Source organism: Felis catus, chromosome D3, assembly GCF_018350175.1.
Source record: "Felis catus isolate Fca126 chromosome D3, F.catus_Fca126_mat1.0, whole genome shotgun sequence".
Classification (NCBI taxonomy): Eukaryota; Metazoa; Chordata; class Mammalia; order Carnivora; family Felidae; genus Felis; species Felis catus.
The window spans coordinates 10,766,475-10,788,528 of record NC_058379.1 but is presented as its reverse complement, the minus strand read 5'-3'; the positions used below and the strand labels follow the sequence as shown (position 1 = coordinate 10,788,528).

At 53.7% G+C, this 22,054-nt stretch overlaps 1 protein-coding gene across 3 annotated transcripts in view; it reads right to left on the bottom strand.

The window, feature by feature from the left end:
* Positions 1 to 21,819, bottom strand: part of TPCN1 (two pore segment channel 1) — a 62,909-nt gene extending 41,090 nt beyond the window's left edge. Inside the window, exons 1-3 of one of the 3 annotated variants that reach the window (XM_045041356.1) lie at positions 21,646 to 21,819; positions 18,162 to 18,395; positions 14,463 to 14,579 (exon numbers count right to left, since the gene is read on the bottom strand). In XM_045041356.1, coding sequence (XP_044897291.1) covers positions 14,463 to 14,579; positions 18,162 to 18,273 — 229 coding nt within the window. In that variant the 5' untranslated portion in view covers positions 18,274 to 18,395; positions 21,646 to 21,819. Of the gene's footprint in view, positions 1 to 14,462; positions 14,580 to 18,161; positions 18,399 to 21,645 lie in introns of all 3 variants that reach the window. The other 2 variants (XM_045041355.1, XM_045041357.1) reach the window with 2 other exon arrangements.
* Between the last annotated feature and the right edge of the window lie 235 nt (positions 21,820 to 22,054).

Sequence of the window (22,054 nt, the reverse complement as noted above, 5' to 3'; positions counted from 1 at the left end):
CGTTCGCTGGAGCACAGCGTGCGGCAGCATCCTGGTGGTGCCGGGTAAATAGAAACAGTTTCCATATGCCGCCATAAAGCTGCACCAGGGAGGAGACGGGAGGAGCCCGCAGGAGGGGAGGGCTTCTATGTCCCAACCCCCACCCAGCAAGGGCAGGGTCGGCACAGGCAGGGTGAAGCCACTGCGACCTTCCTCTGGGGCCTAGACAAAGAGGTCGCCTCTGAGCTCCTGGACGGGAGAGGATGCCAGGCCGTGACCGCTTCCGGGCAGGTTTACACGGGGGAGGGACTCCAGCCCCATCCAATCCTTGCTCCTGTCCCCCCTCCTCTTACATGTCCACAACCTCGCCCATTCTCAAACACACACACCGTCCGCATCCTCTTCGAGATAAAACACCCAGGTTCACTCCCGACGGTGCCCCTCCCCTCCCCCGGTTCACCATCGGAGTCCCCGGAGCCTCAGTTTCTTCAGCCATTAGCTGGGACTGGGGCCAACCGAGCTCCGGGCATCACAGAGACAAATGTGAATACCCACAGAGCACCCGGAGCCCTCCGGAAACCGGTGCCCGCCAGAATGAACAACGAGCAATCGCCCGACCGTTCGCCAGTTGTCGCTGAGAGCCCCACTCCATGGGAAAAAGCTCGAAGAGAAGAGGAAAATAAACCAGAGTGACACTGATGAGTTTTCCGGGCGTAGCGCTGCCACCCGGCTTCTGCGCTGGCTGGCTCTTCAAAGCCCCCCAGATAAAAATCGAGCAAAAGGCCCGATGCTGCAAGAAAGCAGAGTGCACATCTCCTTTGCTCAGGCCTTCCCTTTCTGCTGACTGGCTGCAAGATGGCGAGGCAGGCAGACCCATGTTGCAGCGCACGCTAGTCGGGACTGCAAACCCGGGCAGGGCCCCGGGCAGATAGACCGACTCCGGAAAGGCAAGAGCTGGCACAGAGCCAGCCTAGCTGAATCACTGGCCTCAAGCCCGAAACCCGTCCTGCCAAAGGCTCAGGCCAGAGGAGGAAAGGGAAAACAAAAGGCTCAACTAGGCCAGTACTATGGGTCGTGCACTGTTCTAGAAGGAGAGACCCTGGTTTGGAAGAGGCCAGGGTAATGCCCTGTGCTACCTCTAACTTTGTTTCCGGCCAGCTGACAGGGACCTAAGGGATTCCCTGTAATACATGAGCTCAGCACAGAAGAGCCTTGAACTCGCAGGGGAAATGGCTAGAGGGTTGAGAGCAGCGGCTGGGAAACTGAGTGCCTCTTAATGCTTTAGGGTAGTGATCACCGCCCCAGGTGCCCACCCTCAACTGGCTACACAGGGCCCCTGGCATCCTGAGGTTGCAAACACGACCTTGACCGCAACTCTCCAGGCTTCATACGTCAATGTCGTGATTTGGGGGAGAACGAGGGAGGGTGAAACCTTAAAAGCCTGGCCTTCTTGATACAAACAACTATGGTTTAATTGAAGGACACATTTATGCAGCACCTACTGTATACCAGGCATGGTGCCAGGCGTTGGATTCGAAAAAGTCAAACCCTGTACTTTGTCCTCATGAGGCCCACAATCAGGAGGCAAAAGAAGGAAAGTGATCCTGTGCAATAAAGCCATTTCTTACTTACAACAGCCTAGAAAAGGATGTCACAGCTACCTTCCACGGGGGCTAGTGGGCAGAGGCGGGGGCGGGGGGATTCAGGGGTGATGTCTGGGCCACTTCTGAAGGATGAAGGATGAAGGAGGTTCACAAGGTGGATGGGGGTGTGGTGAGGGGAACACTCCAGAAACAGGAAAGGTCACGCATAAAGCTCAGAGAAGCAAACAGCAGGGCGTGTCTGGGAGACCGCAGAGGGTTCAGGGATCTTGAGGCTGACACGGGCAGAGACAAGGTGGGAGCCGCGCGAGGGCTGTCCGCCACATTAGGGAGACGGGACCCGAGCCCCCGGGTTCCAAAGGGAAGCACTCTGACCAGGTGCACCAACCGGAAGTCCGCGGGGAAGCGGTTGTCTTGGGCAGCATCATAACCCCATCTACAAACCAGTGCACGGCGAAACTGCAAGTTCGCTCTCCCAGGGGAGCACAGTGAGCGCACCTGTGTAGGGCAGGTGCCTGGCCAGGAGGCACCAAGCTCACTTCCACCGTCGAAGGCTCCTCACCACCCTGGTCTCCCGACTCCTGCACATCCCCCGCCACCCCTCCTGCCAAGGCAGAGAGAGAACTGTGGCTGCCGGACGCCCGCAGGTAATCTCTTGGTGAGGCAGGATGGCATTTCTCCTTCCTCCGTCCGTGAACTTCAAGACTCGGCTTGCAATTCTACTCCCTGCCCCTGTGTCACTGGCTTCATTGAAACGAAGGGCTTTCGCCGGAACGGATCACTCACCGAAAAGTACTTACTGAGCACCTACCATGCACAAAGTACTTCAGGTGCCTTGAAAAGAAATGCTGTAAGGTCTGTGCACACGTCAAAGGCCCCTCGCTTCACACACACACACACACACACACACACACACACACAGTCTGCAAGCCCCACTGTTTACCCAACGAGGAGTGCAGCACCTGTGTGAACATCTGTCCTGCATTCACTCGGAAGCATCAGAAATGCTAATTGTGAACTGCACAGGGACAGGGAAGGAGCTGTGGAAGAACAAATGGGGATGAGAGGCATTTTTCACTGCACGCTGGCACCCCCGGAGCCCCTGCAAGAGGCCAACAGACAAGTGGCGCGCGGGGGACGAGTCTGGCCGTGAGACCCACTCTCCGCATCAGCTGACGGTCCGCTCAGCACAGATCAGAGGTCTGCACCAGCCCCTGCCCGGGAGCACCCAGAGGGCTGGCTGGACCCGGCCTGCACGAACCCTGGCCTCACCCCAGCATCTGGATCATCTGTGGCTGCCGGCGGTTCTGCTCAGAAGAGTGAGGCGGCCGGGGGCACAGGCCCGCTGGGGAGGTGACAGCGGTTGGAAGGCGACAGCCTGCAGAGAGCTTGAGCCCTGAGGCGTGCCACTGTCCAGGGGCCTGGACTTGTCTGGCTACTGCTGCTCCCAGAGGACTGTGAGAGCCTGCACCGTCCATGGGCAGCCCCTGTGCTCAGCCTCTGCTTCCTGTTTTCCTCAGTCTCCCTTCCTGCCACGTGGGGAAGCAGCCAAAAAGAAGCATCACAGACAAACATACAATGGCGGGGCACGTGCATGACACAGTCAGTCAAGCGTCCGGCTCTTGGTTTTGGCTCAGGTCACGATCTCACTGTTCACAAGTTTGAGCCCCATGTCGGGCTCTGCGCCGACAGCGCGAAGCCTGCTTGGGATCTCTCTCTCTCTCTCTCTCTCTCTCTCTCTCTCTCTGCCCCTCCCCTGCTCATGTCCTCCCTCTCTCTCACTCTCTCTCTCTCAAATAAATAAACTTTAAAAGTATATATTAGAAAAAGGAAGAAACATACAAGGGCAACCAAGAAGCCAAGCTAACAAGTAGCAAGAGACAGAGCTGCTTGAATTAAATTATCCCTGCAGCGCGCCCAGGATGGTGGTCAAGGCAGTAAACGTATTATTCCCCCGTTTACCATGGGTACCATGGGTAAGAAAGCGCAAACAAACCAGCTAACGTTCCTTAAGAGGAAGGCAGAGATTTTAATAAGAGAAGACCACGTTCAAGCTCTCAGTCCAGAGTCCTTCAGCTGCCTACTCAGGGCTCAGGAAGGGGCAACATGGCTACTGTGTTGAAACTGAAACCCTGATACTTTATTATGACTTAGGGCTTCCACTCACCGAGTAGGTCCTAGGAGATGTCCTGTGGAATTTCCCACTTAATCTTTACGTCCACCCTGAATGCAGTTATTCTTATCCCCCCTTCTACAGGAAGAGGAGGAAGTGAGGGAGAAAGTGAAGTTCCTCATCGGAGCCTCCAAGGCCACCAGCAGGCGATGCCGGAATTTCAACCCCATCCTTTGCTGTAGACTGAGACGCTCTGAAGAAACAGTAGACGGGACATGTGCCAGCAGATAAGATCGCCCACCCAACACACACACATTTCTAGCGACCTGAGGGTTCTCCAGGCCACCCCCGTCTCCAGACTGGTGAATCTCCGTGTACCTTGGGCCAGTGTTTGATCTCTAAACCAAAACAGCACAAAATAACCTACAATAACACCAAACGGGGCAACTGGCCTGGAGGCGGAGTGGACTTTGGTACCGATCGGATCTGAGCCCTGTCGAGGCGACCAGACTGGCCCCGGGGTGCACCATAAAAGCCGTGATTGCAGACGACAAGCCAAGCCAGCCAAGTGCGAACAGCCGAGCCCGCGAGAAGAGGGCACCCTCGAGAGTCACAGAGAGAAGACATCACGCTTGTCGACGACCACCCACAAGTGAAAGCCAACACATCCGGCTGCTTGGAGGGGCTCCAAGCCATTAGCCTGCACTGAGCACAACCACTCTGCCCAAGCTGATTTTCAGCAAGAGCTAAAGGAATGAAAAAAAAAAAAATCTTTTTTTAAATAAAAACCCGATCTAACAAAAAGAGAGATTAGCAAGAGAAAAAGGCAGCCTTTTCCTCCTGCTAAAGGTGGGGTGGTGGGGCGAGGTGTGGAAAGGTGGGAGCTGAGTACCCCGGGCCTCCGCGACAATTATGGGACGTGTGGGCTCCTGGAGAACTGGGAAGGTGTTAAGAAGCAGAGACCTAAGGGGCGCCTGGGTGGCGCAGTCGGTTAAGCGTCCGACTTCAGCTCAGGTCACGATCTCGCGGTCCGTGAGTTCGAGCCCCGCGTCGGGCTCTGTGCTGACTGCTCAGAGCCTGGAGCCCGTTTCAGATTCTGTGTCTCCCTCTGTCTCTGCCCCTCCCCTGTTCATGCTCTGTCTCAAAAATAAATAAATGTTAAAAAAAAAAAATTTTTAAAAAGCAGAGACCTAACCGTCCAAAAAGCTGGCTATTCCCAGGGGTGGCGGGGGTCGGGCCCTGCCTAGACTATTTCTGGCCTGTCGCATGTGTTTGAGTCTCCTTGTTACCCCAGATGGCTCCAGGAGCCAGTTACGCTGTGACCCACATAGTCACCTGGGGCCTTGGGTGTTCTCCGAACCTGGTGAGTCACTTCCAGATAGGCTACTTGACATCTGTTTATGAAGCGCCCGGAGTATGTGCAGAAAAGACGCGGTCTTTGCCTTTGCAAAACTTGTACTACTAGAAAGAGGCACAGTTGTGTACATCAGCACCCACAACAACAGCACCCGCCCAGACGTTACACTGAGTCGGGCACTCCGCCTTCCTGCCTGGTCCACCCCAGCCACCTCAAACGGGCATCCGGAGACACTAGAAAGAAATCCACTAACAGGTTAATCCCTGATTGGAAGGAACGTGGTTTATAAAACCCAGCTCGGCACTGGATGACCTAAGGGGTATTAATCATACTACGAAAGGAAGCTTTGCCAAACTCGGCCCTCTTGCCCATATTTTAAATTATCTACTTCACCAAAATCCCATTTTCTCACAATCTTTAGGAATCCATCATGGCACAAAGCAAACCGCGACTCAGTACATAAGACATTAATCAAACCTATCACATGCAGGTGCCGGGGAGGGAGCGGGCCTCTGGGCGCAGGGAGCAGAGAATGAGGTGCACACAGCATATTCAGAGAATGAGAGGGTGTGGACAGGCGGCCACTACCCTAACCGATTAGGGAGGCTTGCGGAAGGCCGTGTGGAAGAACGGGACAAAGGTCTTCAGCCGATGGAAAGCTGGAGTGGGGAGAGGTCAGAAGCAAGAGACAGCAGCCCATGGGAGGTTGGGGAGTGAAAAGTGGTTCAAACAACAAAATGAATGAGACTATATGAGTGGCGCCATGCTGTACGACTTCTGATCATTGGTTCTGATTTCTGGGGTGGAGGAAAAGAACGGAGGCCAGTCGGCCAGGAGTGTAACCGAGACGAAATTTCTCATGGCCTGGAAAGCGCTGGGGCAGCTGCCAGAGGCTGGGGGCAGGCAGGGAAGGTGGGTCAGAGCATCTGCTTTTCAAGGGCTTCGTCTTTCACTTGACCCGAGAACTTGGCCTACCCTTCACGGAGTGAGCGGGCGTAAGTTTACGGTTTCCTTCTCTACACTGGGAGGCGAGTGAAACTTTCAAGGCCGCTAGGGCCTGGGCAGAGAAGCACACGCGGGGGCAAGGTCAGAGAGCAGAGGCGGCAGGGGTCTGCGATGAGGGCAGACCTGCCTGCCCAAGCGCCCACCCGGCGGAACGAACGGGCCCCACTCCTTCATGCCTCCAACTGCACGTCTGCAAAACGGGGATGCATACCATCGCTGCCCACGGGCCGCTAGGCTAAACCAGTTAGAAACGTTATTACACACAACCTTTCCAGCCACAATCCACTATCACAGCACTTGCTGCCTCTAATGAGAGAGCGTCAACACCGGCTGGGGCGGGGGGAGACACTCTTCATGGCAGCATAAAGGACCCTGATTTGCAGCTAGTGGATCCACCGTGGGGCCAGGGAGCAGGGGGTGGAACCCAGAGCGCGCACGGAGGGAGAGGTTTGCAAGTGCGGCTCCATATGCCGGCTGAAGCCACCAAACCTTCACTTCGGAGAATCCCCAGACATAACGGAGTCTTTCATGGAAATAGAAACCCCTAAATCGTGCCTAAAAAAAAAAAAAAAAAAAAAGACACTGCTTCTACAATATTATGTTCCATGCTTGCTTTTATAGCTAAAATACACAGAGATAAAAAAGATATAGATAGATAGATAGATAGATAGATAGATAGATATAGATATATATATAGATATATACACACACACACACACACACACACACACACACATATATAGGGGCACCTGGGTGGCTCAGTCGGTTAGGCCTCCATCTCTGGCTCAGGTCTCGATCTCGTGGTTCGTGAGTTTGAGCCCCACGTCGGACTCTGTGCTGACAGCTCAGAGCCTGGAGCCTGCTCCGGATGCTGTGTCTCCTCTCTCTGCCCCTCCCCCACTCACACTGTCTCTTTCAAAGATAAACATTGAAAAATTTTTTAAAAATGTGTATATATACATATATATATATGTATATGTATATATATATATATATACATGTATTTTTTAAATTTGCAATCCAAATACCCCAGTTGTATGCCAAGATATCACTTCCTCAGTACACGAAGGGTGGTTATGAGGACAGAATCCAACCCTCCTTTTCTCCACGGAGGGGAAAAAGCTTTCTTTTCACATAAAAGCTTTCTCGTGAAGGGGGCAGAGTTAGATCTAGCTTCCTGGCTGAGCCGACTGAGAACTTCCTGATCAACCCTCGATTACAATGGATTGTTGAGGGGGTCCTGTCAGTGCTATGGAACAAAGCAGAAACTTATCTGCCGGATACAGCTGGACACCATGCCTTTTTCAATCAGGAGAGTAGGTCCTTTCTGATCGTAAGGGCTTGGCGTGGTGGGGCTAGGAAAGGCATGGGGGGGGAGGGGAGGGCACAGCAGAATATACTCATCCCGATCTCACTCTTCCTTCACTAACTCCTTGCCCTTTTGTCAGACCCCGTCCCTGATGTTTCTGGAAGGCCCTCACCTATGCCCCAGGGCAGGGGACCCTGGGCGAGTACGCCTCAGTTCTATTTTGTCCAGATGTTTCCTGAGTGCCTAGCACGAGGCAGGCACAGCGCTGAGCCTCAGGACTGCGGATGACCCGGCCCCGGGGAAGTCCAGAAAAAAATGCCAAACCTGGCTCCTGCCGCTACAGAATATCCTGGGAGTCTGTCTCCTCTCCATCCACCGCCCAATCTCCAGGGACAAAAGTCACTGCTATCCGGGGCTCACCCACCTCAGGGTTTCTAAGGAAGGCTATCACGGTGGCTGGAGAAGGCATCCAGAGTTGGCAAGAGGTCAGAGGGAAGAGGTTTTGTCACCATGTCACCAAACACACATAGTAGCTCCTGTGCCCAAGTTCACAAACTCCTGCTGTTGGCATTCTAGGCTCTCCATAAAATGGGTCTGCCTGCTCTGACCCAAATAATAATGGCCAACATCCAGCAGGTGCTCAATCCGGCGTAAGCCAGGCACTGTGCTAATCGCCTGATATATGCCATCTCGTTTAACCCACGGCCGTAAACAGCAGAGCCCATTCAAACTCAGGTGGTTTGAGAGCCTATACTCCTTTTTTCTTTTTTTTTTTTTTAACATTTATTTATCTTTGAGAGACAGAAAGAGACAGCACGAGCCGGAGAGGGGCAGAGAGAGAACGAGACACAGAATCCGAAGCAGCCTCCAGGCTCTGAGCAAGCTGTCAGCACAGAGCCTGATGCGGGGCTTGAACCCACGAACAGTGAGGTCATGACCTGACCCTAAGTCGGACGCTCAACCGACTGAGCCACCCAGGTGCCCCCGAGAGCCTATACGCTTAACTACGCCCCACATCCGACGCGCCCCTAGCGTGCTGGCCTCTGGCCTGCACACGTCCTTCCCTCTGCCCGCGCCACTGCCCCTGCCCATCTCCCCAGCATCCCCGATGCCACCTGTCCCCAAATGCCACCTGGCCACAGGCCCGTCTGCTACTCCCTTAGATGACCCTCTGCTGTCATTTGCTCTCTTGATTCCTGCCACGGTGTCGTCGCTGCCGCGGTAACCTACCACCGAAATTTACTCCAAAGGCAACAAACCCAAACACCTACAGGCCCCAGGCGGGTAACAAACCCAGGAAGCCGGGGTGTGTGAGGCCACAGGGGCTGTGTGCTCATTCTGTGACCAAGCATAATGGCTGCTTGATCACGCCACCCCTGGAAACCGTTCAGGCCGAAGAAAACAAGTCCCACCGTGTCCCTGGGCTGCCACCATGTTAGCCAGTCTCCACACCCAGCTCCAGCCACTCTCCACAGGGCGGCCTGAGTGAATTCTCCGACAACGCCCCTGAAATGTGACCGCGTCACTCCCCTGCCAGAAGCACCCTCTCGGGCTTCTCCATCACCCAGGATGAGGCCCCACCTCCTGAGGTGGGCGGGGAGAGACCCTGTAAGATCTGGAGACAGTCTGTCCTCCCCACCCTCCAGCCCAAGCACCTCCCATACGCACCCACTCCGACACCTGCGGGCCTCTGCCCCCTGTTCCCTTCCTCTGGAACGGTCTTCCCCCCCGCCCCCCGCCCCCGCCACTCTTACACTAGCTATTCAACTGTTACTTTAGTTTTTAATATTTACTTTTGAGAGAGAAGAGAAAGACAGAGCATGAGCGGGGGAAGGGGCAGAGAGAGAGAGGGAGACACAGAATCCGAAGCAGGCGCCGGGCTCCGAGCGGTCAGCCCAGAGCCCGACGCGGGGCTCGAACCCACAAACCGTGAGATCGTGACCTGAGCTGAAGTCGGAAACTTAAAACAACTGAGCCACCCAGACGCCCCTTCACTGTTACTTTTTTTTTTTTTTCTAATTTCTAACACCGGCCTGAATCTTTATTATACATCTCAAAGTCAAAGCCAAAAAAAAAAAAAAAAAAAAAAAATTCCCAGCCCCAGTTTGGATCAAATAGCTAAGAACAGAGAAGATGGTCTTAAAGTTGGACAGAATGCAAATGAAGAGAAAGAAAGGAAAATGGGCCCCCCAGCCGAGAGTTCCAAGAACTACAACCCAGAGGGAGGAAAGTATAAACAGAAGAGGAAGACAAAGGGGTTTGTAGGAGATGCGCCCACCTGCTCTGCCCTCTCATCCATATGTGCCCGGCCTGGCATGTCCGCCCCCAAGCTCCGGCCTCCATTCCACAGATGGATGAAATCTGGGCTTTCTTTAGGCAAATCACATGGAAGCAGAGGGCGAAATCCCCAGGGCCTTTCCAATTCCCACTGAATGCCACCCAAAGGTCAAGAATACTTCATGGGCCGTAGTTCCTTGGTCGGTTTTATACTGTTTCATTATTTTGAAGTACTTTGTTCTGAACACAAAGCCAAGGCTGAATTCATGTGTTCCAGGTCAGAGGTCGTAAAGCAGCAGCCCAGTGACCAGGTTGTATTCGGCCGGCTGTGTTTACGAAATAAGAACGAGTTACCAATGTTTAAAAATCAGAAGACTTCCAGGGCGCCTGGATGGTTCAGTCAGTTACACATCTGACTTCAGCTCGTCACGATCTCATGGCTCGTGAGTTCAAGCCCCGCGTCGGGCTCTGTGCTGACAGCTCAGAGCCTGGAGCCTTGCTTCGGATTCTGCGTCTCCCTCTCTCTCTGCCCCTCTCCCGTGCTCACTCTGTTTCTCTCTCACAAAAATAAACACTAAAAAAAGGGTTTTTTTAAATAATAAAAATAGAAATCATAAGACTTCCGGTTAAAAATGTAGGTTTGGACTTCTCCTGCAACACTGGAAAATGTGGTAACAACCTGCCTGTGATCCTGCGTGGCAGTGAGTGACCAGAGTAAAGGGGCAGCCGCCCTTTACACGGTGGCACACGTGCTCCCCAGCGTGCCCCAGGCCTACAGGGCTCCAGGCCAGCCGCGCTCTCAGGCCCTATCCTATGAGGACAATTCAGCTGAACCAGACCCTCATGAGGTTCGAGAAGAGGAAGAACCACACGTGTTTACAGCTAGGTAAGTCCTTCCCACAAAGAGCAAACAAGGCAAGAGGGACCCCAGTGCCAAAGAGAGCCCAAATGCCAATGACCTAACTCAGTTATCCAGTCCAAGGAACATTCATTCTCCAGGGAGGGCCGGCTGTGGGGTCCCCTGCCCCTGGAACCGTGACCTAAGGGGATCGCCCTCCTCACTGAGTCTCATTGAGTCTCATGCTCCAAAGCTGACTTTCCTTTGTCCTTCCTGTCTACTTCCCCAATACTGACTCCTAAGTTCTCAATTTCAGCCCAACCACCAGGATGTAAAATCGAGCCCAATGCCTGTGCACAGGAAGAGCTGAGGAACAGCAAACGTGGAAGAGAAAGCCACAGTTTTTCACGGGGTAGAGTCGTGGGTGCCCTTTGTGGTCTGGTTTTTCACTTGCCCACATTTTCCGGTCCCCTGTGATGGTCCAATACAACTTGTACGATGAAACCCCATCGGCTGGGCTATTTTTTTTTAATTTTTTTATTCATGTTTGAGAGGCAGAGAGAGACACTGTGAGCGGGAGAGGGTCAGAGAGAGAGGGAGACACAGAATCCGAAGCAGGCTCCGGGCTCTGAACTGTCCGCACAGAGCCTGACGTGGGGCTTGAACTCACGGACCGCGAGATCATGACCTGAGCCGAAGTCGGACGCTTAACCGACTGAGCCACCCAGGCGCCCCAGCTATGAGAAGGAGCTCCAGGTACGAAACTCCAATTTAGAATACCATGTCTTATAGGAAATAAAAGTTAAGAAACAAAAAACAAGATAAAGACAGAAACCAGCTTCCTTTTGGGAAAGAGAATTCAGCCTAAAATGCTCCCTCTTGCAGAGTTCGCTTCGTGGCACGTGGCACATCAGTTAAGAGCCTGAGTCCGGAGTCAGAAGACCTGCGTTCGATGCCGCCGGCACTTCTTGGCTGCATGACCTCGGGTATGTTTCAACCTCCAAGAGCATCAGTTTGCTCTCCTGTTGATGAGGATCCTGCAAGCGCTGGGAGCACCCAGTGACGGCCAGCACAAGCGGAGTGCTCCTGGACACTGCCTGGCACATGGGAGGGGCTCAATACCCGAGAGCCGTTACCAGAAGGGAAGGAGTTAAGAAATGTCCAAATCAAGGAGTTTACCCCAGCAAAGGGAGAATGGAGAGCTGCCTTGTGGGCTCCCCGAACGCAAAGATGGGATGGGGGCGGTCTGGGGACTGGCATCCCTCTCAGCGCTTCCTCTCAAGAGCCCGGGTTCCCTTCGAAGGTGGCCCCAGGGAGAGCACCGCACCCTGAAACCACCAGAGACATGCTGCTGTGAGCCACCTACGCCCTCCCGGGTGCCCTCCCCGACTCGGAGGCTGAGAAGCTGACGGTTCTGGCTCACGGAGCTCCGGAGCAAACGTGAACTCAGACCTCCCCAAGGCGATGGGTACAGAGCGGGGCTCTCCAGCTCGCACCCAGCTGCCACCGCGCCGTTTCGACGCGGCTGCTCTCTGCGGGCGGAGGGGAGAGATGGCATCTCATGGCAGGGGGGCCCGAGGCAACAGACAGGATCCCCCACGAAGACCGGGAGGGCTGAGGAAGTAAAAGGCTTCAAGTCTGGGTTAGATGGCTGCAACCCAGCATGCCGGGCGCTTGCTCATTTTAATTGGTGCCTCCGCCGGCCCGGTGACACCCGGCATTCTGCCTCGGCGAGGCCCCAAGAAAGCCAAATGCCCAGGCTCCCTGGGAGGCCGTGAAAATCTAATTGCTGCTTGGTCTCCAGCTGCCATGCTGCCTCCACTTCCTGGCTTGCCGGCGGCCACCCGCTGTGCCAGGAGCGAGGCAAACAGGATTCAGATCCTGGCCTGGGTTCAGGACCCCTATATTCCACAGAAGAAGCCCCGTCTCTGGCCACGACAGTAACGCCTGCCTATGACTAGCCGAACACTCACCACGGGCGGCACACACGTGATCTCACCAAATGCCCCCCAGCAACCCTCCTGGGAGATGCTAGCATGAGCCCACCCCACAGATGAGGAGACTGAGGCTCAGAGAGGCTGAGATCCCTATTCAGGTAGGAGTGGAAGCCTGGAACTTGACTCTCCGGAGCCCACGTGCTTAACCAGGCCACCACCCGGGGTATCACGGGTGACGAAAGCTACACGGGTCCTCTGGGCTGCATTCACTCTTTTTGGCAAGATGCTGGAGACGCTTGGTCAGGGAAAGAACCGTGGGCACAGATTTCTGTTGATGGAGAGCCCACCTTGGGGGCGATCATCCTCGGGTGGACAGCCCCCACTGCTCTTTCCCAACTCATCCTGCCTACACCTGCCCCCAGGCCAACAGCTCTGGCCCACCTTGCCTGAACGAAGACGGTGGAAAAGGAGCCAAGGGTGCCACATGTTGGCCCCTGTGGTGGGTGGGGGGAAGGGGGTGCACCTGGAGACAGGGGAGCAGTGGTCCCCTACGCTGCTAGACCTCACACCGAGTTAGGCAACTCCTGATGGCATGCCAGGCATCAGGGTGAAGGAGGAAGACGGGGCTCCTCTGCTCTGTCACCTTACGCCTTATCCCTGCATGGCCTGTCACCTGGAAACCATGGGCCACCGAAGTAGCCTAGGAAGGAGCGCCTGGCTGGCTCAGTCAGTAGAGCATGCCGCTCTTGATCTCGGGGTCGTGAGTTCGAGCCCCACGTTGGGTGTAGAGATTGCTACAATAAATAAACTTAAAAAAAAAACAAACAAACCCCAAAGTAGTTCATGAGACTAAGTGTGTCAGCCCCTCCCCTCGACCCTAATCCTTCTTACACCCAGAGAAAGCAGCGAGTACAGGCCCATCTTAGGCAGCTGTTGGGTTAAAAGGCAATGAGAAGGCAAAAGGTGAGTGTGACCAGAATTCCCTTGGAAAATCCTTTGTATTGCCCACGGCGTTCACCCTCTACGGTCTAATGGCGGCCTAGACCGCTGCCTGATACACAATGCGGGCCGTGAGCCATTTCTAAACCACGCTGTCACACGTCAGCCCCACTGACCATGTTCAAGGTTATTCCTAATTTCCAGGCTTTAAATACCTCTGCTTATACCTGCCTCCTTTATCAACCTGACATCTTCTGCCTATGAGTCATTCGTTAGCATTTCGGCAGCCGCTCTTATAGCCCAGAGAGATGTCTGAATCTTGGATAAAATCCATTCTTGCCCACAAAGGGAAGAAACAAATCCCAACCCTCCAATTCCCTGCAGGGATAATATTCCAGCATAGGCCATCCCTAGCACAGGGTCAAAGGTCACAGGCAGCACAGCCAGGCTCCTGCATGGGAGGAGGAAAGCAAAAGGAAAGGAGTGTTATACAGGCCGAACTGTGTCCCTCTAAAATTCCTATTTTTTTTTGTTGTGTTTTGTTTTTTTACATTTATTCATTTATTTATTTTTGACAGACAGAGAGAGACAGAGCACAAGCGGCGGAGGGGCAGAGAGACAAGGAGACACAGAATCCGAAGCCGGCCCCAGGCTCCGAGCTGGGAGCGCAGAGCCCGACGCGGGGCTCGAACCCACAAAACGCGAGATCATGACCCGAGCCGAAGTCGGACGCTCAACCGACTGAGCCACCCAGGCGCCCCTAAAATTCCTATGTTGAAGTACTAACCCCCAGGACCCCAGAGTGTGGCTGTGTTTGGAGACGGAGCTTTGAAAGCAGTAATTAAGGTAAAATGAGGTCATATGGCTGGGCCTTAAGCCAATCTGACTGGTGTCCTTGTAAGAACAGATTAGGACACAGACACACAGACTCGGGGACAAACATGTGAGGACACAGTCAGAAGGCAGCTGTCTGCAGGTAAAGGACAAGGGCCTCAGAGAAAAGCTGATCCTGCCGCGGACGAGATGTTGGACTTCCTTCCGGCCTCCGGAACAAGGTTCACGGCCTTAGAAAGCTGGCTTGGTTCTCAGTGGCTCATGCCCACGTACCTGCCAACTCCGCTGAAGGCCTCCGTCTAAATCCTGCCAACTCCTTAATACCGAAAGGGTTTACATCAGCCACGGACTGGGTGTCGATGGTGGGAGCCTCTAGGACAATCGGCTGTACTGGGGAAAATGAGACTCTGAGTGCCGGTTAGGAGAGAAGGCAGGGGGAGATACCGCCCGCCTCTGACCAGGTCCCTGACACCACTCCCACGAGCTAGCGACAAGGCCCCAGAAAACCCAATTAGGTTTATTTCCACCACGAGCTGTTGAGTGCCTAGGTACCATAGGCATCGAGCTGGGTGATGCCAAGATGAATGGAACGCAGGGCCCAGCAGGTGATCAGACGGCTAAACAAGTCATTACCACGCAGTAAGCTACTTGTAATAGTGGGAGCCTCATCTAGACACCAAAGCAGGAAAGGGCAGTGAGTGATTAGCCCTGTCAGGAAGGGGAGGTCTGGAGAAGGCTTCGAAGAGACGGGAGTATCAGCAGGATCTCCAAGATAGAACTGGAAGCAAGCAACAATGGCAGCAAACCAGAGGCTGGGCAGAGTCACCAGCAAGGCAGAGCGGCTGAAGAACGCATGGGCCTTTCACAGAGCCCGAAGCGGCCTGACACTGTGGCAAAGGCAGGAAAAAGGGACCATTCAGGCAAGAAGGCACCGGGGCACACAAGGCCGAGGGCGCTGGCTAAAGAGTTTGGCCTGCATCCCGTAGGGGTCGGCAAGGTCCTGGGGGGCTGCGAGCTTGGGAAAGTACCGGGACCGATTTGTGGTTCAGACAGACTGGTCAAGACCACGGGGACGGGGGACTTTGGGGAGAAGGTCAATGCCAAAATCCAAGCATGAAACAACAAAGGCGTGAACTGAGGCTCAGTAGGTCTCCTCCGAAATCTCTTCTTTCCTCAGAGAGGCCCGACCGATTTGCCAGCGAGGCTTGGTGGGTTACACCCACCAGCTCTTGGAGGTTTGAGCAAATGATCTACTAAGAGGGTGAGAGGGGAAACTGAGGCACCAACACACTGCACGGAAAGTACACTTTCCCTGGACCTTCCCCCCCCTTTTTTTAATGTTTTATTATTTGTTTTTGAAAGGGGGGGTGGGGAGGGGCGGAAAGAGAGGAAGACAGAATCCAAAGCAGGCTCCAGGCTCCCAGCTGTCAGCACAGAGCCTGACACGGGGCTTGAACCCACAAACCGCGAGATCATGACCTGAGCTAAAGTCAGGTGCTTAACCAACTAAGCCACCCAGGTGCCCCTATATTTCATTCTTCTTATACAGCCAAAAGGAGCCACCAACTTCACCAAGGTAAGAATAGCCTCACCAGGGGGCGCCTGCGTGGCTACATCGGTCAGCAGTCCGACTTCAGCTCAGGTCATGATCTCGAAGCTCCTGGGTTCAGGCCCCGCGACAGGCTCTGTGCTGACCGCTCGGAGCCTGGAGCCCGCTTCCGATTCTGTGTCTCCCTCTCTCTCTGCCCCTCTCCTGCTGGAGCACTGTCACGCTCTCTCTCTCTCTCTCAAATATAAATAAACATTAAAAAAAAAAAAAAAGAATAGCCTCGCCAGTGGCCCATCCAAGGTTGGTTTTATCGTCTACTTGGCCTATTTCCCACTCAAGCTCCATCACTGGTTCCAAACCTGATCCTGACACAGAACTAGGTTGCTCTTCCCACTGATCCGCAGGAGAGCCCAACACCCCGGCCATCAGCTGACACTATGCAAAGACTTAAAAGCGGCACTCACGACAATGACCAGGATTCCAATTTAGAATCCTGAGCTGGACTATTTCCAGAATGATCCACACCCTTAGCATGTCAACCATCCTCCCTTGTGGTCCATTCCCTTGTTGGCCATGGACGTGACCACCCCTTTGCTAGGGAGTATCCTACTTTCAAGCTGAGACGAGGTCACGTTCATTTACATCACTTTCTTCAAAGCACCTCACACAGGGTGTAGGGGCAGGTATCAGAGGGGCGTTACCGCTTACTAGCTGTCTGACTTGGGACAAGTCACTTAACCTCTCTGAGGCTGTTTCTTCCTCTGTAAATCTGGAAAGTGACAACACGCTCATCATGATCAGATCAATATATACAAATGCTAAGGGCCAGCACTCGCATTTATCAAGGGCTTGTGATGAAGAGGAAAAAAGGGAGAAGGAGGAGGAAGGGAGTCAGACAGTCCTGTGTTCAAATGCGACCTCAGCCACTTGCTTGGCTGTGTGACCCTGGGCATGTTATTTCACCTCTCTGACTCATGGTCTCCTCCTCCTTAAAATAGGAATAGTGCCTGTGCTACCAAAGGATCTTAGTTAAGATAACAGATAAGAGGAACTTTCACACTCAGCTTGCTAGCTCTAGGGCATCTAAGAAGTGAGCCTGAAATCAGAGCCACTGATTTCTCAGCCCTGAATGGCGCTTAGGGAAGAGATTGATAGTCTAACCTTCCTAGACCACCCAGATCTACCATGGGGGGGCGGGGGGGGGGCGGGGGAGGCAGAGTGAATTTGCCAAGCAAGGAGAGGCCAGTTTACAGGGAGCCAGGCCTCCCGTCGTACTCTCAGCCACAGGAACAATGCTGTCCTTCATCATTTCCAAGGGGACGCTGCTGAACTCCCTGCAACCTGACTGTGTTCTCTCTGGACAAAGGAGACGGAAGGGCCAGGCTCGTCTTTCCCGGGGCCCAAGTGTGTTCCCATGTGATCTGGAGGACAGCAACAGCCCTCTGTCCTGGCTCAGGAGCATGGCCAGCGGGCAGCACGTCCATTTGGTAAGGAGCTCCTAAAGCACTGACCCCTGACATCTCAGGACCCTCCACAAAACGAAAGTTTATTTTAAGCTCTCCCGGACACCAGGCCTGAGCATGCGAGGGAAATGGCTCCGGGACAAGGACCAGGAAGCTTTTGAAGGTCTCCCATCCTGCCAGAAACACAATTAAAATGTAAAAAATTTAAAGCTCGCCTCTCTTGGGCTCACTTCATGCCAGGCTCTGGTTTAGAGGAAGACACAGAGCAAAACCCCAAACCCTCAAATCAATGGATCACGACAAATGCTCGCCCCCTCCCTGCTTGTCCTGGGCAGCAGCAAGGGCCTGAGCACCCACGTGGAGAAGCACTCAACTCTGCTTTCCTGCCAAAGGTTTCAGGTTGGACCAGAGGAGGCCAGGGTTGAAATCGGTGTCTTTCGCTTTTCTTTTTCCTTTTTTTTTTTTTTTTTCTCTTTTTTAAGTAGGCTTCACGCCCAGCACGGAGCCCAATACGGGGCTTGAACTCACAACCCTGAGATCAAAACCTGAGCTGAGATCAAGAGTCGGATGCCTCACCAACTGAGCCATCCAGGTGCCCCTGTTTCTTTTTTTAACAAGGAATGGGGCAGGGAAGTTAGCCAAAGGGCCAATTTGCCTGAGGTCCCCACCGAGCATCCACAAACAAAGCCAGTGTACCTCAAGTGCAAGGGGGGTAAGACACTGAGGGAACGGAGAGCCCTGGGAGGGGAGGCTCCTCCCTGGAAGAATCCCTAAGCTGGGGGTGCAAGATTAGGACCCCACAGTCTCCTAGTAGTTTCTGTGTCAGAACTCAGGGGTCAAATGCAAGGTCAGGCATTGGCATAGGTGCATCTATTACCAGACCACCAAGTCCACAACTCACCCCCTGAAACAGAAGAGCTGTGCCCCTCCCCCAGCAACCCCCCCCCCCCCCAGTCTTACTTCTGCGAGGCAGCTCCTCTTGGCCCAGGCCGTTGGAGGGAGCTAGTGGGGCACCGCCACCCTCATCCAAGGTCAGGATGAGGGGAACGTCGTCATCTAAACTCACAGCCATGTTCTCTTCTCCTGCAGCCCTCAGGATGCGATGTCCAGAGCTTTGAATAGTCTCTGCTTTGAGCTCTCGTTCAAAGCCACTGGCCCAGAGGTACTTCCCAGAAACTCCTCCATCAGAGGCATCTTCTAGGTTTCGGGGGGAGGGGGGTAAAAAGAGAAAAACAATTATTAAAATACAACCACTGATGAAAACGTTCTGGAATCAGACAGTGGCAATGGTTGCATAACCATGCAAATGTACTAAAAAGTACGGAATTGTACCCTTTAAAATGGTGGATTTTTTTATGGTATATGAATTCTATCTCAATAAAGGGTATTACAGGGGTGCCCGGGTGGCTCAGTCGGTTGAGCATCAGACTTCAGCTCAGGTCATGATCTCATGGTTCGAGGGTTTGAGCCCCGCGTCAGGCTCTGTGCTAACAGCTCAGAGCCTGGAGCCTGCTTCAGATTCTGTGTCTCTCTCTCTCTCTCTGCCCCTCCCCCGCTCCCTCTCGCTCTCTCAAAAATAAATAAACATTAAAAAAAAAACCTTTTTTTAAATAAAAAATAAATAGAGTATTACAGTAGTAGCATTAAAGTATGGCAGGGAACTGTGTAAGAACAAATACTGAAAATTTAAGCATAATTATGTTTGGAGATTGAGATTATGGCTAATATGTTCCACCACCTCCATCCCTCTTGACCCTTGTTTATGTGTTTTGTGAAGATTTTCGACTTAAAAAAAAAAAAAAAAACATGGGGCGCCTGGGTGGCGCAGTCGGTTAAGCGTCCGACTTCAGCCAGGTCACGATCTCGCGGTCCGTGAGTTCGAGCCCCGCGTCAGGCTCTGGGCTGATGGCTAGGAGCCTGGAGCCTGTTTCCGATTCTGTGTCTCCCTCTGTCTCTGCCCCTCCCGTGTTCATGCTCTGTCTCTCTCTGTCCCAAAAATAAATAAACGTTGAAAAAAAAAATTTAAAAAAAAAAAACATTAAAATAATAGTAGTTAATACTCATTGTGCATTTACTATGTACCAGGGGTTTTCTAGCAATTTTTAAGTAAAGCTGATTGAAACTTCATTAACAGTAAGTAGGATTTTCTTTTTAAGTTTATTTATTCTGAGAGAGAGACAGAGCAAGCGGGGTAGGGGTGGGGGCAGGGGGGAGGCAGGTAGGGGAGAGAGAATCCCAAGCAGGCTCCCCACTGTCAGTGCAGAGCTGGACGCAGGGCTTGAACTCACAAAGGGTGAGATTGTGTCCTGAGCCGAAACCAAGAGCCAGACGCTTAACCGACTGAGCCACCCAGGAACCTCGCAAGTCATTAACCCCCCTACTAGCCCCCATTACAGAATGAGAGACTTCAGGCTCAGAGACATTAAGTGACTTGACCAAGAACCCACAGCTCAAAAGCCAAACTTTGAACTACACAGTCTGGCTCCGGACCGGGTATCCTAGCCACCACACTACAATTTCTTCCAGACCCAGCCTCGGTGTTTACACAGCACCTAGCTTCAAAGACGTGCAGAGTCAGCGTGCCACATCACCCACACTTGCCCATATCATTCTTATATAAGCATTATTCTCCCAGATTTAGGTGTTTCAGGAGGAAGGAGACGAGCATTTTTTTAAATGACCTCGCGTCACACAGCAAATGGCGCTCATCCTGGACTCCCCATTTAGAACCCGCAGAACTAGCCTGTTGCGGTTTCCTATTTATACACATTCCCGCTTCCGCTGAGTGGGACCAAAAGCAGAGACTCAGCAGATCTGACGGCAGACCTTTGAACTTGAAGACAGCAGCAGGTTCCTTCCTCAAGCCGAGGCCTTCTGGGCCCCATCAAGTCTGTCTCCAAACTAAACCACTAAATGGCAAGCCGGCCACTTGCTTCTTTCACACGCCACCAGCAAAACCCTGGGCAAGTTCCTGTGCGTCAACATCTTCTTAAAACTAGGCAGTGAAAGTGAGCGCCATTGTATTTGTGAAGCCCGGAGCGCTCTGCCCAGCCAACTTCCTGTGCGACTTTTTTAAGTTTCCCCCAAACCCGGGGATTAATTTTGCTTGGAAACCTCAACAGTGGAGACGCAAGGGAGGAAATCCCAGATGAGACGCCGCCACTCGGGCAGTCTTAAGCAGCGTGTGTTTTATTTGTTTTCTCTTCCGTTTAACTTTTCACCACAGGTATTTTCAAACATATTCGAAAATGGACCGAATATGGAAATGAACTTCCTTGCATCCCTCGCGCAGCTTTGACAGTGATCAACGTTTTCTCATTCTCTCCCTGCCATTTACTTGGTAGGTGAGAGGATCTACCAACCTTCTCCGCTCATCAAGAAGAGGTTTCTAAATTTTTTTTTATCATTGTTACCATAACGGCTAGAGGTTTTTATTTTAACTGTTTAATGTATGACTGCTTGCTAACAATGCATGCGGTATGTTAGTTCCGTGGCTCTCTACCAGGGTGATTTGGGCCCTCAGGGGACACCAGTAACATCCGGAGACATTTTTGATTATCATAACTAGGGGGGAGGGGTGCTAGTAGGTAGAGGCCAGGGATGCTCCTAAACACCCACCCTGCAACGCACAGGCGAGACCTGCCACAACGTAGAAATATGTGGCTCCAATGTCAACAGTGCTGCTGTTGAGAAATCCTATTTAGCTAACATCCCCACTTCACAGATGGGGAAAACTGGGGCTCAGAGGGGCTAATTTAACCTGCCTTTTATAAGCAGGGAAGTGGTAAGAGCCCAGATTTCAACAACTTAATTTCAGACTGTCTGAATGCGGGGGCCCTCCCCACTCAACCATTACCATCTACCTCCCGGCAGAACCAGACCAGCAATTTGAATTCCAGCCCATCGTCTTGCAGAGAGGGGAAAAGTGAGGCCCAGAGGGGAGCAGGGACTGGCCCAAGGTCACACAGTGCAGGACTCCTGAGTCCCAGCCCAGTGCTCCTTCGGCGGGCTCTGCTCCTCCCTCTATAGAGGACCCAGTAAGGGTCATCCGTGGGGACAGGTCCCAGGAAAGCGGGCCAGCAGCCATCCAGACTCAGGCACGAGACCCTGCGGGTGGGGCGCCTGAGGGCGCCAGGGAGCTGAGCAGATGGCGGGGTCGGGTGGGGGACAAGGAATGCGGGCTCCAGCTCCACGTGCTCCCGGCTCTGGTCCGGGCCCCAACTTGGGGGTCGGCCCAGGAAGCCGGGAGCGAGGAGAGGGGGCGCCAAGCACCGGCCTGGGCTGGAGGGAGAAATGCGCGGCGATGACTTCCCGAAGTCCCTCTGGGCCCGCCCTGCCCGCCTCCCACAGCCCAGAGCGCGGCGCAACCCCTTACTCCATGCCCTCTGACCCCTGGCCCCTGCCCTCTCCGTCAGGCCGTCGCTCGCACCCCTCAGATTCTTACACGCGCCGCCCCAGCAACCCGGACCGCGCGCCGGGGTCCGCACCGCGCAGCCCAGCCCGCCGGCGCCGCCGCCGCCGCCAAAGCCCCGAGCCTGGAGCTGTTGCAGCCGCCGCAGGCGCCGCCACTTCAGCCGCTGCCACCACGGCAGCTGCGCCAGCTCTCTCCTCCGCCGCTTACCGTCCCTTCAACCCCCCGGCCCCGCCCCATTCCACCTCTTCGCCGCGGCCTATTGGCTACCCAGGCAGCATGATGAGCTCTGATTGGGCAAGCTTCACGTCCTTCCCCAGTTCTCGCCCGCTGCTGATGCAGGATGCCCTGCCCACCTCCTTGGGAAGAGGTGGGACAAAGAAGCTCCGCCCCTTTCCCCACCCACCCCACCCCCGCCTTCCTCATTCAGCCCAACCCCAGG